Source organism: Nyctibius grandis, chromosome 2, assembly GCF_013368605.1.
Source record: "Nyctibius grandis isolate bNycGra1 chromosome 2, bNycGra1.pri, whole genome shotgun sequence".
Classification (NCBI taxonomy): domain Eukaryota; kingdom Metazoa; phylum Chordata; class Aves; order Nyctibiiformes; family Nyctibiidae; genus Nyctibius; species Nyctibius grandis.
The window spans coordinates 48771661-48789441 of record NC_090659.1 but is presented as its reverse complement, the minus strand read 5'-3'; the positions used below and the strand labels follow the sequence as shown (position 1 = coordinate 48789441).

At 44.5% G+C, this 17781-nt stretch overlaps 1 protein-coding gene across 1 annotated transcript in view; it reads right to left on the bottom strand.

Annotated features, from left to right (window-relative positions):
- Window positions 1-15741, bottom strand: part of SLC9A7 (solute carrier family 9 member A7) — a 77484-nt gene extending 61743 nt beyond the window's left edge. Inside the window, exon 1 of the mRNA XM_068420665.1 lies at window positions 15459-15741. Coding sequence (XP_068276766.1) covers window positions 15459-15741 — 283 coding nt within the window. The remainder of the gene's footprint in view (window positions 1-15458) is intronic.
- Window positions 15742-17781: the final 2040 nt, after the last annotated feature.

The window sequence follows — 17781 nt, the reverse complement described above, 5'->3', positions numbered from 1 at the left end:
CAAAACCAAAAAACAACCCACACTTCAGCTCTCCTTATAACTGTTGGCTAGAAAAAAAGGCACAAGAAATCAGTCACACACCTCTGTGCCAAGTGAAGACTCAGCAACGGAGAAGGGGCACTCCAGCACCCACATGCTCTCTAGCACTCGCACTTCTCCCATAAGAGACACGGCAGCCTGCCTGCTTTGCATGGCTGGTATAAAGCAAAAACAATGGACATGTTACAGTTAACTTATGCAAAGTCAGATCACGTTTAATTGGGGCCCGGTGTGATCATTACAGGAGCAAAGAGTATGCACAGCATCAACTGCTTCAGAGCAGAGGGTTCTGCTTTTCCCTGAACAGAAGAGATGACGCTGGTGGAAATCACTGAGTAAGGACAGAATCACAGCTCGTGATCCGAATTCAGCAGCGAATTTCCCAACCCGCCTTGAGCAAATATTTCCCATTGCATACTTCAGATCCAGTACTATTTTCCATTTTAGGAGGCAAAAATTAAGGCTTTACAATGCTTGGATGCTAATATAGTATTTCATGGAGTTGTAAATACATACACACACTTTTTTTTTTCATCCCACATAAACAGGCATAAAGAGTAGTGAGATCTGGATCCTAACTTTAGGCTGATGAGCAGCAGTGGCCCAACCACTCCACTGCTGCCTGCCATCACACCACCCTTTCGGGTGTGCCAAGTAAGTAGGAGTACGAAGAAAAAAACAGCAGCATGAACAGGTGACTAAAGTCATTTTTATGGGCTGAGCAATACAGTTGTGGTGGTTCAGAGACGGTGCAACTGACATTGCCTTTCAAGAACGTATGCCACATAGCTAAACAGCTTAACCCCAGCCGCAGCCAGAAGTCCCCTCCCCAGTTTAGTTCCTGAAGGAAAGTGTTCTTTTTCAGGATTGCCTATTTATCATCTCAAAGACTTGAGGCTTCTGGACTGTGATCCACAGATTACATAGAAAGGTCTGTCAAATAACACAGGAATACAGCAATGAAAAGCCTAGACTGGTAATCAGAATATTTTTCTTCCTTGCAGAAAGGAAGCATCTAGTTTTTCAGCCATTGTTTTGCCACCCCTAAAAAAAAAAAAAAATTCATATTCCCCCAGAATACTTCTGTCTTCCCATAGTCAGTCTCTCAGCCTATTTCAATAAGCCTCACTGAATCCACTTCCTTCTCCTTGGCTAAATCTCTCTCTGCAGATACAATTCAGCCAAGCATTTCATTTTGGGGTACCTGTTGCCCCAGCAATTTGTTCTGCAACTTCTTCCATACAGGGTAGGTGACTTCTTCAGTACTGGCTGATGTCCTGCTCACTGAAGCTTACAACAAACTTCTCAGTCCTCAAGCACATCAAACTCTAAGCCATAGATAAATTTTCCTGGTCCATACAGCCACTCGCCTAGCAGTATGTGTCCTGCATATGTGACATGCCAGGAACAACTCCAAGTCCATGGAACTTGGTCAGTTCAAGTTACAGTATGAAAGTGAGCTTTTTTCCCCAGACATTTTAAAAATAGGATATTGTTTTCACTTTAATTTTCCTTAACTTTGAAGCCCAGCGTTATGGAACAGACCTCTGGCAAGCAGCTGCTAACAGGGATCAGTAAGGTCTTCCCAATACTTTTTAATAGTCCCAGAGCACCCTTCTGGTCACACCAGCCTCTGAACCATGCAAACCCCCTGCCTGCTCAGGAGCTTTACATAAATCCATATTTGTCAACAAGCTGCTGTTTCAAGTTTCTCAACCAGTAAGGCAAATACAATGTAACAGGTAAATCGCCTATAGTAAGAATTGTCAAATTTAGGAGTATATCTAATGGTTACTTAAGGTGCATCAGATGGCCATTGATCATATATTTATTTTAATATATGATTCATAGACCTTTTATGTTCTCCATACAATATACTCACTTTACGTTTCAGGACGACAGAAAGAGGACATCCAAGTTTCTTTAGTTGACAAGTTTTTCTGGTGTCATTAGGAAAAAAAAAAAAATACTATCTCCACATGTAAAGTGGTATATTTTCTATACTAAACCAAATGCAAGGAAATACTGTTTCCAATCAAGTGAAGCATCAGAAAACCGTCCCTGTGCTCAGACAGAGAGTAGTACACAAGAGCAGGCTATTCTGGAAAGCAAGTAATTCCACTCTGAGGCATGCGTGTTGTATGTGGGTGCACACACGTGGGTCAGAAATGTGACTGGTTCAAGGATCTCGGTGTCCAGCAAACACCATGCAGATATTACATCACTTGGATTCTAGCACTTTGCCATCATTGCAAAAGCTGCCAACTTTTGTTCTTAAGCATTGCCCTTTTCTGCAATTAAGGGTTCTGAAGATCGCAGAAGATTAGAGTCACTAAAAGACTATTTTTTACAAATTCATTATAATCTAGTGTTACAAATTAGGTTAATTTCCCCGCTCGTCATTCCAAGACAATTCCATAACAAAACCTGGTAGTAAATAGTCAGTGGTCCAAGTTTTCTTCTTATAGCTGAGCAGTCTTTACTTTGCCCGTGAGTCAAACTTTAAGCCTTCTTTGGAATTCAAGGACTGAAAAGTAAGTCTTGCTTTTGATGTAGCCTATTAACAATTTATATAATGTGACTTTAATTCTTGTTATAATTAAATATTCCTATTCCTAAAGGTATCTTTACCTTTCACTTTGCAAAAACACTGATTCATATAGCATTAATTAAAAAAAATATAAAATAATATCCACAGAACCAGGATGACAGCTGAGGACACAGCAACAAAGCAAGAGAGGGACGAGGAAAAAAAGTTACTTATAACACAAACAGCAAAAGTTTAATCTGAACACAATTCTTCTCCCATGCCTTGAGAAGCAGAACGTCAAAGGAGTTGATATTGCAATGAAAGCCTGGACTGTAGCTGTAGAGAGAGATAGGAATTCATAACTTACTTATAGAAAGAACCCACATAACTTATACATAGAAAGAACCCACACAGCTTAAACAGCTCACAGGTGAAGAAGACAAGGCATAGATCATTTCAGCAGTGCTCAGGGAACTGGCCTGAGTGATGGAGGAGAGTGTGGTAGCAGGAGAAAGAAAAAGATGACAAGTTATTTCAGCCATTCTGTGCTTGAGCCAATTCCCACATGTTCTCAAGAGGCAGGGAAGTGAGCAAAGATTTTTAGTTGAGACTGGGGAAAAAAAAAAAAGTATGTCTGATATATAGAGAAGAATTCAGGTTGTCAGTATTAAAGTAAGCTACTGGATGCACCTTGGGGAGAAGCAGAGAAGTGACAAGGAAAGAGTTTTAGGTGATTCCCACAAAAAAGTGGGCAGGCAGAATAAATGTAGTACTTCTTTCAGGAGAGCTAAAACACAGGACCAGAAAAGAATAGTCAAACCCACAGGAATCGTTGGAGGGCAAGGTCTATCTGTGTCAGCACACTCAGTATGAAGAAAGAATAGGAAAAGAGGCTACCAAAATTCATATAGACCTCATCCTCCAAGTTTTTGTGAGTCTCTAGTTTCTCTTGGAGCTGTGGTAGAGGTTGTACCTAACGTAGAAAAACAGCTTCTGGTCTGGTAACAGAGAGGAAAAGACAACCTATGACACTGGTCAGTGATTGTAGCAAACCAAATGCTTCAGAGGCAGTTTTTGGTTTTGTCTCGTTTTGTTTTTAAGAACATAACTATAAGTTTAAGCTGTACCTAAAAGATTGAGGGTCTGATGGGAGGCCTTAGCTTTAACAGGCTAAGAAGAAAGTGTTCATAAACACAAAGTAGATTGTGCTTACACCTCCTGCCCCAACCTTCCAGTCCTTAGGAGAGGGGCTCTGTCATATGTACACAGAACATGTAATGCAAAGTTTCCCCTGTCCCTAATTAGGGTTGACAAAACACATATATCTGACATCATAAGCACCTGGTGCAATGAGAAGATTAGGTATTTGTGTCTGAAGTACAAAGAACAAGAAATATAACTGTCCTATGTTTTACATTTTGGAAGAGATCCCAAACCATTAGGGTTGAAAACTGAAAATGTTGAAATAAATACACTCAAGCATTTGCCAGCAAAAGCAATAAACTCTTTTTATGGCTCCCTGAGGCTACTGTATGGGGAAGGGGGGCATAATCAAGTACTAGGTATCACCAAGATATGTATGTTGACATTTCTCTGTTTCATGCAGGCACACGTAAAAACGGAGTATGCTGCAATTATATTTAGTTGCTGCAACTTAACAAGCAGCTCACCATTAGGAAATCACTCACTAGCTCTTCCATCATGCAGTGCTGAGGAAAAGATTAATTTTACGTGCATGATTCTCTGCAAATGATCATTTAGAGGATGATCACCCATTGGATTTTTTGGAAGCCCAAGAAGTCTCTGTGTGTTCTAAGGAGGCTCCTTCTCTCCAAGAGAGAGATTTGGGAGCAGAAAACTCCCTGAGAACTTGGTGAGTCAGAACTTCAGAGAAAAATTAAACCTAGTACAGAAACACAATCTTTCCATTCAAGCTCCTCAAGTATGAAGAACGTGTCTGGGGCTGAACAGGTAAACACATTGCCCTAACACATGTGAGCATGGTTGAAAAAAGGTTAAAAGTTTCTAGAGATAAAAGTCAACTTCATAAACAAAATATTTGCCAAGTTAGATATACTGCCGTGCAGAGATGAAAAGCAGTAATGGTTAGGCTGAAACGTTGTACTAGCACTCGGTTCCCCATATGAAAGCCTATTCCAGAGTTAAGACTACTTCACTCACACCACCGTGTCTTCAAAATATTCACCTCCTTCTGAGAACTATTCACTGTAAACAGTGTCTGGTGGGAATATGCTCCCTGCGAGACACTAGTGCTGCAGATAGGTATGACAAAACCATACCTTTTATGCTGTGCAGCAGACTGCCAAAGTATAAAGCTTCAAGACAAGCTAAACAAGAAGTGCCCACTTCAGTTCTGTGAGCCAGGAAAGGATGCTACAGCCAACCTTGCCAGACATGTCTGTGGAAGGTCACATACAGTCACCCTCCTCTGCTCTTCATATACAACATTACATAATATTCAACTAGCATATCAAAGATAACCCAGGAGGAATGATTCAGGTGGCACTTGCACAACAGGAACAAGCCTTTACACAAGTTTTCTTCCTCCATGCTTCTTCCTGTATTTTCCAGCTGTTGCAGAACCACAGTATAGCTGGTGATGCCAACTCCATGCACTACTTCACATCTCCTGTGAATGCCCCTTCCACCTCAGGTGGCATATCCCTCCTGACTAACCAAGGAGATCCCTACATGCACCAGTTAAAACTCCTCTTTCAAGTCCAACTTCTAAAGGCTACTTAGAAAGAGTCAATTACATAGCAAAGCTAAAAGCCAGCTGGAATAAGTTGGTATTTCAGGTCAAGAATAATAAGTTTAAATATGGTATCTACTAGCAAACACAAATAAAGCATTGATTATATTCTCTTTCTCAGCCACTTTAGGTTATTGACTTCATTGCTCATGCACAAACAAGCAAATACAGTATCAATTAGGTAGAACCTAGCTAGGTCTTTGATGATTGCTGTTATATGAAAAAGCCAACCCAGATCACTTTCAAACATGCCCAGATGAAGCCTCTAATGTAATTTTTTAAAAATACTTCACAGTGTATAAAAGTAGAGTTTGTAATTCACCTACAAAACCAGCCAGATGCTAAGATTGCAAATAACAGTGCTGGGTATACAGGGAATGTAAACACATGGTCTCCAGCTTCAGCAGAGTTTTGGATGGGGCAAGTGTCCAGCTCCATAGCAGGTGACTTGTATGTTCAGCAAAGGCTGTAAACCAAGTTCTCTACCTGCAGAAGAGTGTGGATTCTGGGGGCCAAACACTAACAACTCACTCACTAAGAAGGCAATTTAAGGAAGAATAGTCAAGCTGTCTCATGGATAAGGAAACTATTCCCAGGAGAAAGGCCGTTAAACCATCAGTAAGCACAACAAAGACTGACACAAAGGAAAGAGCAACTAAGAAGGATCATGCAGCAGTAAAATAACAGCAGAAAGGTACATGACACTTTAAATGCAGGTCCCCTTTCACTACTGAAGGACTTGATATCAAGTGCTAAGAAGTGGGGGGAAAAAAAGAATCATAATTTCTCAGAATTAGAGTGGAAACAGATGGTCTCCTTTCTAATGGATTCAAAGAGTGCAAATCAAAAGTTAGTTATATCCTTGTGGGACACTTGGTATTTTTAAACTATGATCAGTTATAACATCTTTCTATTAGTATCTCATATTCAAAGCAATGTCAAAGGTTAACAGCAGTTTTCATATTTAATCCAATTCTTGAATTAATGGGATAGCATCCAAGCCCCAGAAGCAATGACGACCCTCACAGTGTGTTGGCACCAATCACGGCTGCAGCATGCCCTGCTGCAGAGCTGACACGGGGAAGAATCTCACACGTAGGGGACACCAAGCCACACAAGCAGCTTTCTCTTCAGCTAGCTACTGATGGTAAGAGTGCAGGTGCATACACCACACATCCACATACAGCCAGCACATTGAAGACTGTCATCTTACGCACAGACAAGTCAATTGCATTTTAGAATACATTCATATGGTGTTCCTTTGTTTCCACCCTTTTTTGTTAAGAATAGTCCCCCAACTTCACAACAAAAGAGCAAGATAACAAGTCAAAGAGCACCAACTTAAAAAAAAAAATCTCATTACTAATTATTTTTTAAGCATAAGTGAGAAGTGAAGACAACTATGGATAGGCAAGGCATTCAGAATAAGCATACTATTTCATTTAAACATTTCCACAAAGCCAGCACACCAAGGTGTCCATCAGACCCACAGCTCTGCTGTTCAAACTGCCTCCTCCCAAGGGGCTTACAAGGCAACAGAAGAACCACCAGTAATACACTCATTACATGCGCTTAAAGTTTGCACCAGGTATTTCAGTGGTCCCCAGCTGCCTTTAAAACCTATTTCAAGAGGGTGGGGGTAGTTTGAAAACCCTGCAAGCAGAGAAAATGGCAGCTACGGAGAAGTAGCTCAGACTACAGCAGACCCCTAAGCCCTGCCAGCATGGCTTTACAGGCAGGACCCTCCAGGAACAGCAGAGCTACCCCATTGCTGGGCCACCTGGGGTAGCAGGGCAGGTAAGCCCACAAACACCTTCTGGCAGCAGTGCTGCACCTACAAGAACTTTGCCAGGACAGACCTACCTGGTAGGGGTGTGATCTTTTTCCATGCATCTCTGACACACACAGCTTTATCAAGAGAAATGCAGAGCTTAAACCCAGCCTTTGAAACAGAACATGAAATATCAAAGCCAGGAAGAAAGCACAGAAACCACATGCCTCCCCTGGCTGACAGCACAGTTCATCTCCTCTACTCTAATTGATGGGGAGCCTTCAACTATTTCTCCCTGATAAAAAAAAAAACAGCTTCTTCCACCATAGCTTTCAAGAGCCTTTAGGCACTTCTAAAGTAAACTGAATTGCCTGATTTCAGGGCATGAAAAAAAAAAAAAGGCAGTTTTATACCATTTGTCTTTTCTCCCTTCACACTCAGTTAATTGCAGGCTGAAGTGCTTTTTTAATAGGGGGAGATAAAAAAAGCCACGTGTTTGAGCTAAATTACCCATCTTTGGTAGACACAGAAAAGATCTGATCTGCTGAGAACAACTGTGTATTTTTTACAACACTAGTAAAAAACCCTTCAAGATAAATACCCTTCTAAAAAAAGACTTGCTTGTATCACATCCTTTCAATATAGACACCACTTAGTCTAAAGCAGAGGGAGAAAGGCTATATTCAGTCTTAAATGGGGATAAAGCATTAAACCTGAGTCACAAAGACCCTGTTAAAAAAATAATTAAGCTTACAAGCTGGTATTTCTGGCTGTCAGAGTGGAAACAACAGCCTTGAGTTAAATACTGAGGCTGTCTCCTGAACACACAGGGATAGTTCAGCAGCTCAGTGCCAGACACAGCAGTCAGCACAAGAGCAAGGAAAGAGCATCCATGGTACGCAGCACCTCTTGTTAAAGGACTAGATAGGAACTGAAAAATATTTTTACTTCTGGCCCCTAACAGGCCAAGATACATAGTTCTGGACTGCAGGAGGTGTCTTATAACACACCATAGCTCCGAGGCTTACCTTTGTTTTTTGGTTTGTGGGTTTGTTTTTTTTTTTTGGTGTGGTGGGTTTGTTTTTTTTTAATGACAGCTGACCTGTGGTTCCTGCTTCAGATTTCTGGTTTCCAGATCAGTTGGGGGAGCAGGGGGGTGTGCATGGATACTGCCACCTCTACCTAATGGAGAGAATGGTTCTTCAGATAGCAGGGGATGAAGGTGGAAATATCTCTCTACCAGAAGCAAGGGAAAGGTTTCACCCAACTCTAAGATGGTTTCTTGAACTACTCTACAGAGTAGGTTGGGATGGGGGAAAAAAAAAAAAAAAAAAGACTACTACGCACCCACAAAGTGAGGTTTGTGGGGACAGAGGACACAAGGGGGAACATAACTAGCTGAATGATGACACTTTTCTGTCACAGGGTATCAAGCCTTCCCATCACTGCTTCCAGAGCTATCTGTGTGTGCTGCAGGAAACCATCCCGGCTTGGAGGCAAGGCCAGCTCCCCAAGAAGGGAGAGTTTGGGCCCCAGCGAGTCAGAGGCAAGGCTTACGCCTGTTTCCAGTTGTACCAGCTTTGCTGACAGTAGAAGCTGGGAGCACACACAGCAGGAGTCTTCAGAGTCTCAACTCTGTTAGTAAGCCAGGACATGCAGTAGTTTAGAAAGGTGTTTCACAGGTTGCACTCCTGCACCTAAGTGCTGCCCAGGACTGGTTGTACAAATGAACCAGCGGCACTTCTGAAAGCACCCTGCTGTGTGGCTCATTGCTTGGGGTGAAGGTGACTTCAGTGTTAAGGTGTTCTAGTCTTTCTACAGGAGAGAAAGTGAGAAAGGTCTATAAAAGACATGCCTCAAGAGAAGGCACAGCTAGAATCACTTCAGTCCAGCACAACTTTTTTTTAATTAAATATCAGGAAGAACAGTGTCTGAATTGTTCATTCTGTTTTGTATAAGGTGTAAGTCAATGCAATACTGTGAAACCCAGAGATAAGAGTATGTGCCAGTTGCTACATAGATTTTTGTTAACATAGCCAAGGAAACGCTCCCTATTACCCTTATATTATCATCCATAAAACAAAGGCCTAACATACCAAGGGGAAAGGAGACAGCTGAAAACCAAAACTTGATCTGTCCCATCCACCTTCTCCCCAAAACATACAGAGCCCAAATGACTGAGTAGAGCAGCACTGAGATGGGTAAACTATCAGCACCTGAGAAGCAGCTTTGGGCATCCTGTAGGAAATGACGGCTTTTATACACTCCCTCACACTGTCCTCTTTTCAGTCTTCTCACCTGCACCAAGAGCAGAAGCTACTGGAGTAGCTGCAGATGCTCTGCATCTACAGAGGAGCACAGTCCTTGTGTTGTTTTAGGGAGATTCCTTGGAGGACCTGTTCAGAGTCATATTTCTATTGCAAGGTAGCAAAGAAAACTTGGAAATGGTTGCAAAAAAATCTTCTGAAGTGGACTAAAGAAAACCTCAGGCTGCTACAGGGCCCAGACAAGAGCAATGCTAACCCATCATGAGCTGCAGAACCACCTCACTGCCTGACAACAAGCTTGTGTACCAGACACCAGGTTCCGGGCCCTCAGCTGAGCACACTCCTACCAACATAACCAGTCATTGAGCACACACGCAGGAGCAGAAGGCAGGCACGCATGCAAGCTCTGCAATATTACAGAACTGGCATCCGTTTGTGATAACTTTCTAATTCAGATGAGAATTACAGTATATGCAAATGAACAGTTTCCCCTTCAGCCTCCGCCTGATTCCTACAACCACGTGGTGTTGTAGAGCAGTGCCAGCTTTAACAGCCAATTACATCACCAAAGGCTTCCTCACATAGAGGAAATCCAGGGTCGCCATTTCTCTCTCCTTTGGCTCACGCCAGTGATCAGAAGGGTATTCTGGTACTTATTTAATAGAACATCTCATGAAGCTGAAGTTAACAAACATAAAAATGAACTGATTTACCTGAATTGCTATTAAAACTACTGCCTTCCCTCAAAAAAAAAAAAACACCCACACAAAAAACCCAAACCCCACACATACAAAATCACTACTCTGAGGACTACAGCTGAATTGTACTCCAAAGACATTTCAGAAACATAAGCAATTTATAAGCTATCCAGCTACCCCACCTGAAGAGCAATTCTGAAGTATAGGTAGGTTAACAGAGAGCCAGCATTTCTTCCAAAACCTCTCACAAGGTAAAATTACAAGTTCCACCCAGTCACAGGCCACAAAGCAAGCTTAAAGACAAGATTTGCAATACAACAAAAATACCCCGAGTAGCCAAGAAACCGAGCAAGACTCACTTTGAAAGCCTGTAACCAAGTGATTTAAAAGAATATCCAGGGAGAACAAGAAGGTTGCCAGAGAAAGGATAATGCTCTCAAAACTGAGTACTCAGAGTTATGCTCTTAAATCTAGTATTAGAAGGCTTATGTAAAAGTGGCTTATTAAACATCAACACTGCCATTATTTTAATGGCCATGGAGATGCATCAGGTCATCTCTGGCATGTGTAGAGATTAGAATTGTAACAGACAGCACTGCAGCAAGAGGAGATACAGAAAAGGCTTATTTTTTATCTAGCCTGTGGATACAGAAACTTCGTCTGATACAGAGTATTTCAGAACAAATCTGATTTTTTTTTATCCTGACCATTTACCTCACCTCTCTCATTTCTGATCCACAAAACATAATATAAGTTTTATGTGCCTCTTCATATATTGTTTTTCTTTCCAGAACAATCCTGCAGTCAAGAACGTAGCTGGTAGGACTGACCTGTGATGATGGGTGGCTTGCCAGTTACCCAAATTATCACTTATGACAAGGGACAAACTAATTGCCTAATGGGAGTGATATCACTGGATCTGCTGGGACACACCTACATATCCAGACAGCTGCTTCCTAAAGAGCAGAGTGCTGGGGAGCCACCACCGCTTCCCACCCTTAAGCTCTTCCCTGGGCTCTCAAGGTGCATGGTCCATGCCCTGTGGCTCCCTACCACATAGGGATGCTCCTTGGCAGAGAGTGAAGAAACCTGCCAAACACAGAGTTGCCGCACACAGCTGAACCTCTTCAGGAAAAGCACATCCCAGAACACTTTACCCTTGGGATTCAGACCAGCACAAAGAAAAGTTAGCATCATGATTGCTATCACAAGATGGAATACTGTGTCAGCAAAGTTTCAATTCCTTAATTGCTCTGTTGTGGGGGGGGGGGGGTTGTTTGTTTGTTTGTTTTTAATTGCTCTATAATGACTTGCATTAGTAATACTGTTGCTGGACACAGCTGCAGAACATTTGCCCCATGCAAGTATTTAACTTGCATGGAGCAACACCCTTGTTACAGTTTCAAGACCAGAATTCAATTGTATGTAGCACTTTATAAGCCAAAAGCATCTTGTGGAATGAGCGAAGGATAATCACAGTGCAGTGGCATGGTACATAATCAATTCAAATCAGCATTGTGCCTGAACCTGCAGCTTTAGGTATAAAGTATTTTAAGACGTTCAAAAAAAGTTAGGTCCCTTCCTTTTTCACATACACAATTGTCAGATCTAGCATGGGCAGCCAAGGTCTGTAACTTTCATATTACCACATCAAAAATAAGATTTTAAGTTGCACATCACAAAAAAAAAGCAGCACTGTAAGTCATTAAACACTCATGTAAACTTCATGTTATTTCACATCTTAACAGATGTTTCCAGAGAAAGATATTTAACACATCAGAGTAATGCAGACACACAAGCAGCGACTGTCTGTTGAAGAGAGAACAGAGGAAATAAGAAACATGGAAAGACTACATAATGATATTAATGACTTTTCAATCTTCAATCAAAGTAGCTAGCACAATGAAGTTATACAAAACACAGCAAACCTCCACACAGCAGTAGCCTTTGCTCTGTTGAGGACTGGGTAAGTAAGATGACCACAGTGAAATTGTCAGGCATGGCAGATGCCCCTCATGCGACAGGCAGCAGAAAATGTGCTACTTAAAACCTGGAAGAAACACAGACTTGGGCAGCACCAGCAGTACTTGGGCCACGGGTCTGTTTAGCTGGGTAAAACACATGATGTCTTTAACAGAATTGTGATCAAATCAACAGCAGAAACATCATGAAAGTAGAACAGGATGTGCTTGTATCTGGATTCTCAGAAAAAGATAAGTGAGAAGTGCTGGTTAAAGCTCTGGCTGGAGGCAGCCTCTCCACTCATCGTTTCAAGCCAGTGTCGTGCCACCTGATTCCCACTGCACTCAAGGGGAGAGGTCTCATTGCATATTACTGTAAATTAACATGGCTAGATAAGAAAAAAAGAAATCCTGCTGTATCACCTCTTCTTGAGGAGCAAAAGAAGCAAGCAACCAAGACCTGCCATTCTAAGTAGCTCAGGTCAAATGTGGTTTTGATCTAATACAATCACCCAAAGAGTCATCACTTCGAAACCAACAGTTTTAGAAGGGTTTTAGGTGCAACAAGACAGTTTTTCCTAGGTCATTGTCTCCACAATAAACGTTAATCGGCACTGAAGTGCTGGCTTATTTCCCCTGTAAATGACAGCCACTTACTCAAGTAGCACTGAAAACTGCTGTGACAGAAACAATTCGATTTTTCTAATAGAACACAATAGAACACAAATGGTACAAGTGCTGTAGACTTGACCATAAAACTATGTGAAAGTTACCTAGTGTGCAGTTTGGAGCCTCCACCAATAACATACTATGAAATACATCCTTATGAGACCACCTAGGCACCCAGAACTGTTTAATTCTAGATACTTGTGGCTTTAGGACTGCAAACTATTTGGTTGAAATATTGCCATACAATTTTGTGTTTAAGTCAGACTGATCAAATATAGGCATTTTAAACACATACATAGTTTGAAAAACATGCATTTCTCAGATACCAAGTCATCAGCAAAATAGAAATACTTCTCTTAGTTTAAGCGAGATCCTTTAAGTGACAAAGAAGGAAGAGGAGAAACTCCTATTTGAAGAATAAAGCCTGGTTATCAGAAGCATAACAGACAGTTACTATGACACTTGCTGTTTTTTTTCTTTGCTCTAAAGGAAGTCTGCAACATGCTTAAGTGAAGCCAGGCTTCAGCGGAGCTTTACTGGCACAAAGACTAACAGCGTTAGAAAGGAACTGAACTTGCTAGACATGTTTCCTCAGATGTTTGCCATGACATGGCACAAGTCATTTTGCTTGGGAGGGAGAAGAACATGTATTGGGTATACTAGAGGGGCTCACCTAGAAGACGGGTGCATTGAGGAAGGATCTATGAAAACAAAAGAATTTAAATGAGGGCACACCAAGAACATGCAATGGTTTGAGCCAATCATTCTTTTGGTAGTGGTGCTTGTGGTACAGAAAGGGCTACAGCGTAGTGCCTTTCCTGATACACAATTTCAGCACTTGTATGTCAAATTGGGAATCTAGTATCCATATCATGGATCAGGAAATGGATGTTACAGTGAACTAGTTTGAGCTTAATGAGAGGCAGAAGTTCTCGAGTTGAACAATTTCTTATTTCCCCACACAGCTCATCAAAATGCATACCCAAATGCCCTTGATGCCCTGGTACTTGTATTGCGTACATTAGCACTCCCATGTACACAAGATTTCCACCATAAAGTAAACCACCTGAACCACTGAAATTATCTTAAAACATAAATGAAACTTTCTGAAGGTGACAACAACAGAGTAATATCTAAACATCTTCAACACCACCTTACCCTGTCTCTTCCGATCAGCACATACACAGTTAATCTACCACCTCCTGAGCACAATTCAGCTGCTAAGCATTATCATGCTAGGGCATAACACTGCTATGCCCAATAGTTAATTTGTCAGTTTTCTACAACAAGCATATGTGAAATACACAGCAATGCAGCAAAGAGATATGTGACTAAGAGCAAATTGGGATGGCTTAAGAGAAGCATCAGCAGAGGAAAATTCCACTGTTTTGCATGCAACCACATAGCTCTCAATAGCAGTAGTACTCATCAGGGAGGAAACAGTTTACTTTCCCCCTCCTCTTGAGTGCTGAATGTCTCATCTGTGGTCACCCTCAATATGCTCATCCTGGCCCACACTGGGTAGGTGTTTCACACCGTTCAGCAGGAACCGATTCAGCTTACGAAGGAGAAGTGTTGCCCCCGGCGCTATGGCAGTAGCCAATCACTGGCAGACAAATCATTTTTTAAACGGATGGCTGCTCCTCATCGCAACTGTTTGTACTCTGGGTAGCAAACTGTGCACGAAAGGCAACCGTGCGAGTCCACAGCAGAGTGAGACTCCGCGTTGCCAGTTCGGGCTCACCTGCGCTCCTCTGCGCCAGCCATTAACAGTGCCAGCGCAGAGCCCAGCTCCTCCGAACCATCAGCCCCACCACGGCAGGGGAGAGCACAGCTTCTGCTGAGGGACTTACTGTCCCTCTACTCACATCCCCCGGGGGAGAGGGGGGCTGGAGAGGACAAACTCAACTCAGTACAGTCCTTATTCCACCAGATGGGCTCAGGATGAGCTGTGGGCACTGTCTAGGGCATCTGGTGTCACTGCAGTCAGTCGGTAACCGGCAAACTGGGGCCACCCGTGACAGCAGCACGCCAACAGTGAGTGAGTAAACCCGGAGCATCAAAGTTTGAACACGCTCCTTTTCACACGGCGCGTGCCACAGCACGGCGAGGGCATTGAGATAACGCTTTCCAAAATCATTACTGCGATGACCTGCGCGGCCCGGTACTCCACATCGGTACAAGTACCCCCGGCGAGCTCGCTTTCTACAGCGGGAAGCGTTACTAAACCGCTGTGCCCTGCCGGCACAGCCGCTCCAACACCAGCGGACGGTGGCACGGCGCACCTTGGCGCAGGACACCGCGCTGCCGCCGCACCGGAGGCAGCGGGCCGTATCCCCCACCTCTCCTTCTGCCCCCGGCCCGAAGAAAGGCGCCGGCGAGGGGAGGGGATCCAGCAGCACCGACACCGACGGGCTTTGCCGCGGCGGGGCCCCCTCTCCCCGCAGGGCGCGGCCTACCCCTGCGCTGCTGCCCGACAGCCGTGAAGGGGGTGCCGAGGCAGCAGCGCCGCCGCCCGCCCGCACTGCACCTCGCCTCGGGCAGCGGGGGCACGGCGGCAAGGCGGGGCGCGGCCCAGCACCGAGGTCCGCCACCGCCTCCGGGCCTCCCCCCGCCCCTCCTGGCACCTGCCGGGGGTGACACCGGCCCTCAGAGAAGCCGCCTGCCCGGGGAGAAGCGGGGCAGCGGGGCTGAGGCGCGGGCGGCTGGCGCTGGCCGAGACGCGGTGCCGGGGCCCCGGCGGGACTCACCGTAGATCATGGCCAGGCCGGTCTCGTGGAGGAAGCGGACGCGGCGGTGCTTGAAAAGCCAGATGGTGAGGATGGTGAGGGTGAGGAGCAGGATGAAGGTGAGGAGGCTCACGCTGTCCTGCCGGTGGCTCTCCTCCGCCTCCTTCTCGGTGGCCAGCTCCTCCATGGCGCTGCTGCTGCTGCTGCTGCCGCCGCTGCTGCTCCGCTCCGCCGCCCGCAGCCCGCCGGCTGCCTGCAGGAGAAGCGGCAGCACCGGCAGCCGGCGGCGCAGGGGCAGAGCCATGGCTGCGGGCGGGCGGGCGGGCGGGCAGGCTGTCGCGGCTCCCCGCCCCACACCCGCGGCGGCCCGTGGGCACTGCCCACCGCCGGGACGGCGGGGGAGGGACGGCGGGAGGGAGCGGCCCCAGCGCGCAGGAACCCACCCGCCACCATCTCCCCCTGCCCCTTAAAGGCGCAGCCCCGCCGCAGGCGGCCTGGGCCGGGGAGCGTAGGCTCGTCCGCCGTGAAGACGCATCATCCTTCCTCCACCGTGCCCGGCCTGGCCCGGCCGCCCCCGCCCGGCGGAGGTGAAGCGGCGGGGGGCGCCGGGGTGGGTGAGAGCCGCCCCGCCCCAGCGCGAGGCCGGTTTTGCTTCGGGAACCCCAGGTACCGCCTCGGCGGCGCGGGGAGCGCTGCGGAGTCGGTCCCGGTCCCGGTCCCGGTCCCGCTCTCCCCGCGTCGGACAGCAGGGCCGTGAGCAGCTGTTACGCGGGTGCGGTGTTGGAAATCACCACCCTGGAGCCCGCTCTGCCCTTGTTCGGGACCGAGCTGGGCCAGGAGCTGGTGCTCTCCGTGGGACCTGGAAGGGAATAAACGCAGGCACTGGTCCCTCTGGGTCGCTATAAATTTGCAAAAGTTCTCCCAAAAGACTGAGCATATACTCAGTCGGGTGTTTTCCCACGTGGGATTTTTTATTTTCTTTTTTCCTTTTTCTTTTTTTTTCAGATACAGGAAAACTTACCAAACGTAAATTGCAAACTTGGGGTTTTCTATCCGAATATATCCTACTGGAGATTTGCTTCTAGGAAGCAAGACAATTGCAGGAAATTAATAGAACTAGTCAGTATTTTTCATTTGAAATTTCTTTGCTGGAAAAAAAAGAGCATATGCCTATTGTTTTAAAATCATCTTGAGTTCAGGGAAGGAAAGAAAAGTTTCTTTTTGCAAATAGGCCAAAATCAGAACATTCTCCTTAGGCTTTTTTTCTTTAGCGAATCACAAACCTCTTTAGAGAAAGAAAAAACAGGGAATCCCAAGTAATGGAAGTGTTTGGTTTTAAAGAAATAGGAAACGCTATAAAACTCGGGCTTGTGGTGGTTTTTGTTTTTAATCAGCTTCAGCAGGAGTGTGCTTTGCCTTTGGCTGCCAGAGGAATTCTCTCCCAGTTTCCAGTGGTGGTGTGAGCAGTGCTGACATTTCTGCTCCTGTGACATTTCTCTCAGAAATGTTATTTTCAATAACAGCTTCTAACATGTATTTTAGCCATTCTTTTGCATAAAAAGAAAGCAGAATACCTTTGGCCACGTGTTTAATTAGTTATACGGGAGATCCTATCTCCTTTAGTGCTGTCCTCTTTCTTGAAGTTGCTGCCTGGCTGTTTCTGAGGGTATTTAGTGGGATGCTCTAGTTACAACAGTCTCTCTTCCAAACTTTCTCTCCTCCTGCTAGTGGATCTGGAATTGTCTCTTGTCACATATACTTCTATTCAGGAGACTCCTTTTTAGAAACATTTCAAGATGACAGCTATGTAAATCAACACCTTTATATATATATATTTATATAATATATATTTTTATATATATCCTTTTAAATATGGTATTTATGCAAACTCATCAACAACCATCAAAATCCAGTTAATTATGTGCAATTACCTTTGAATATTTGATTGTGCAGGGCAGAAAGGTTGCATTGATAGTGCTGTCATTTGTAAACCTCTTAGAGATGAGAAGCATTAATTTGCCCTGAAGACCTACCTCTTAAACCTACGCGAACCATTAAAAATTACTGCCTCAAGACTGCCTTATGTTAAATCTCATATTCGAAATTAACATGTCTGGTATAATGAGAGCATTATATCACTAAATCTTTATTGTGTATCTTTAGGATATACAGCCTACATACAATATAATGTATATCTTTAGGATACTCTGTTGTTTGTGGAGGAAAGCATTCATCCATAGTTTGGCATGTCAGTGCTACCATCAGCACAAGTTTTAAACCTCCACGTTCACATTTATGGGTGTTTTCACTGCTGCCTTGCCCCTGTAGCCTCTGCACAGGTGTC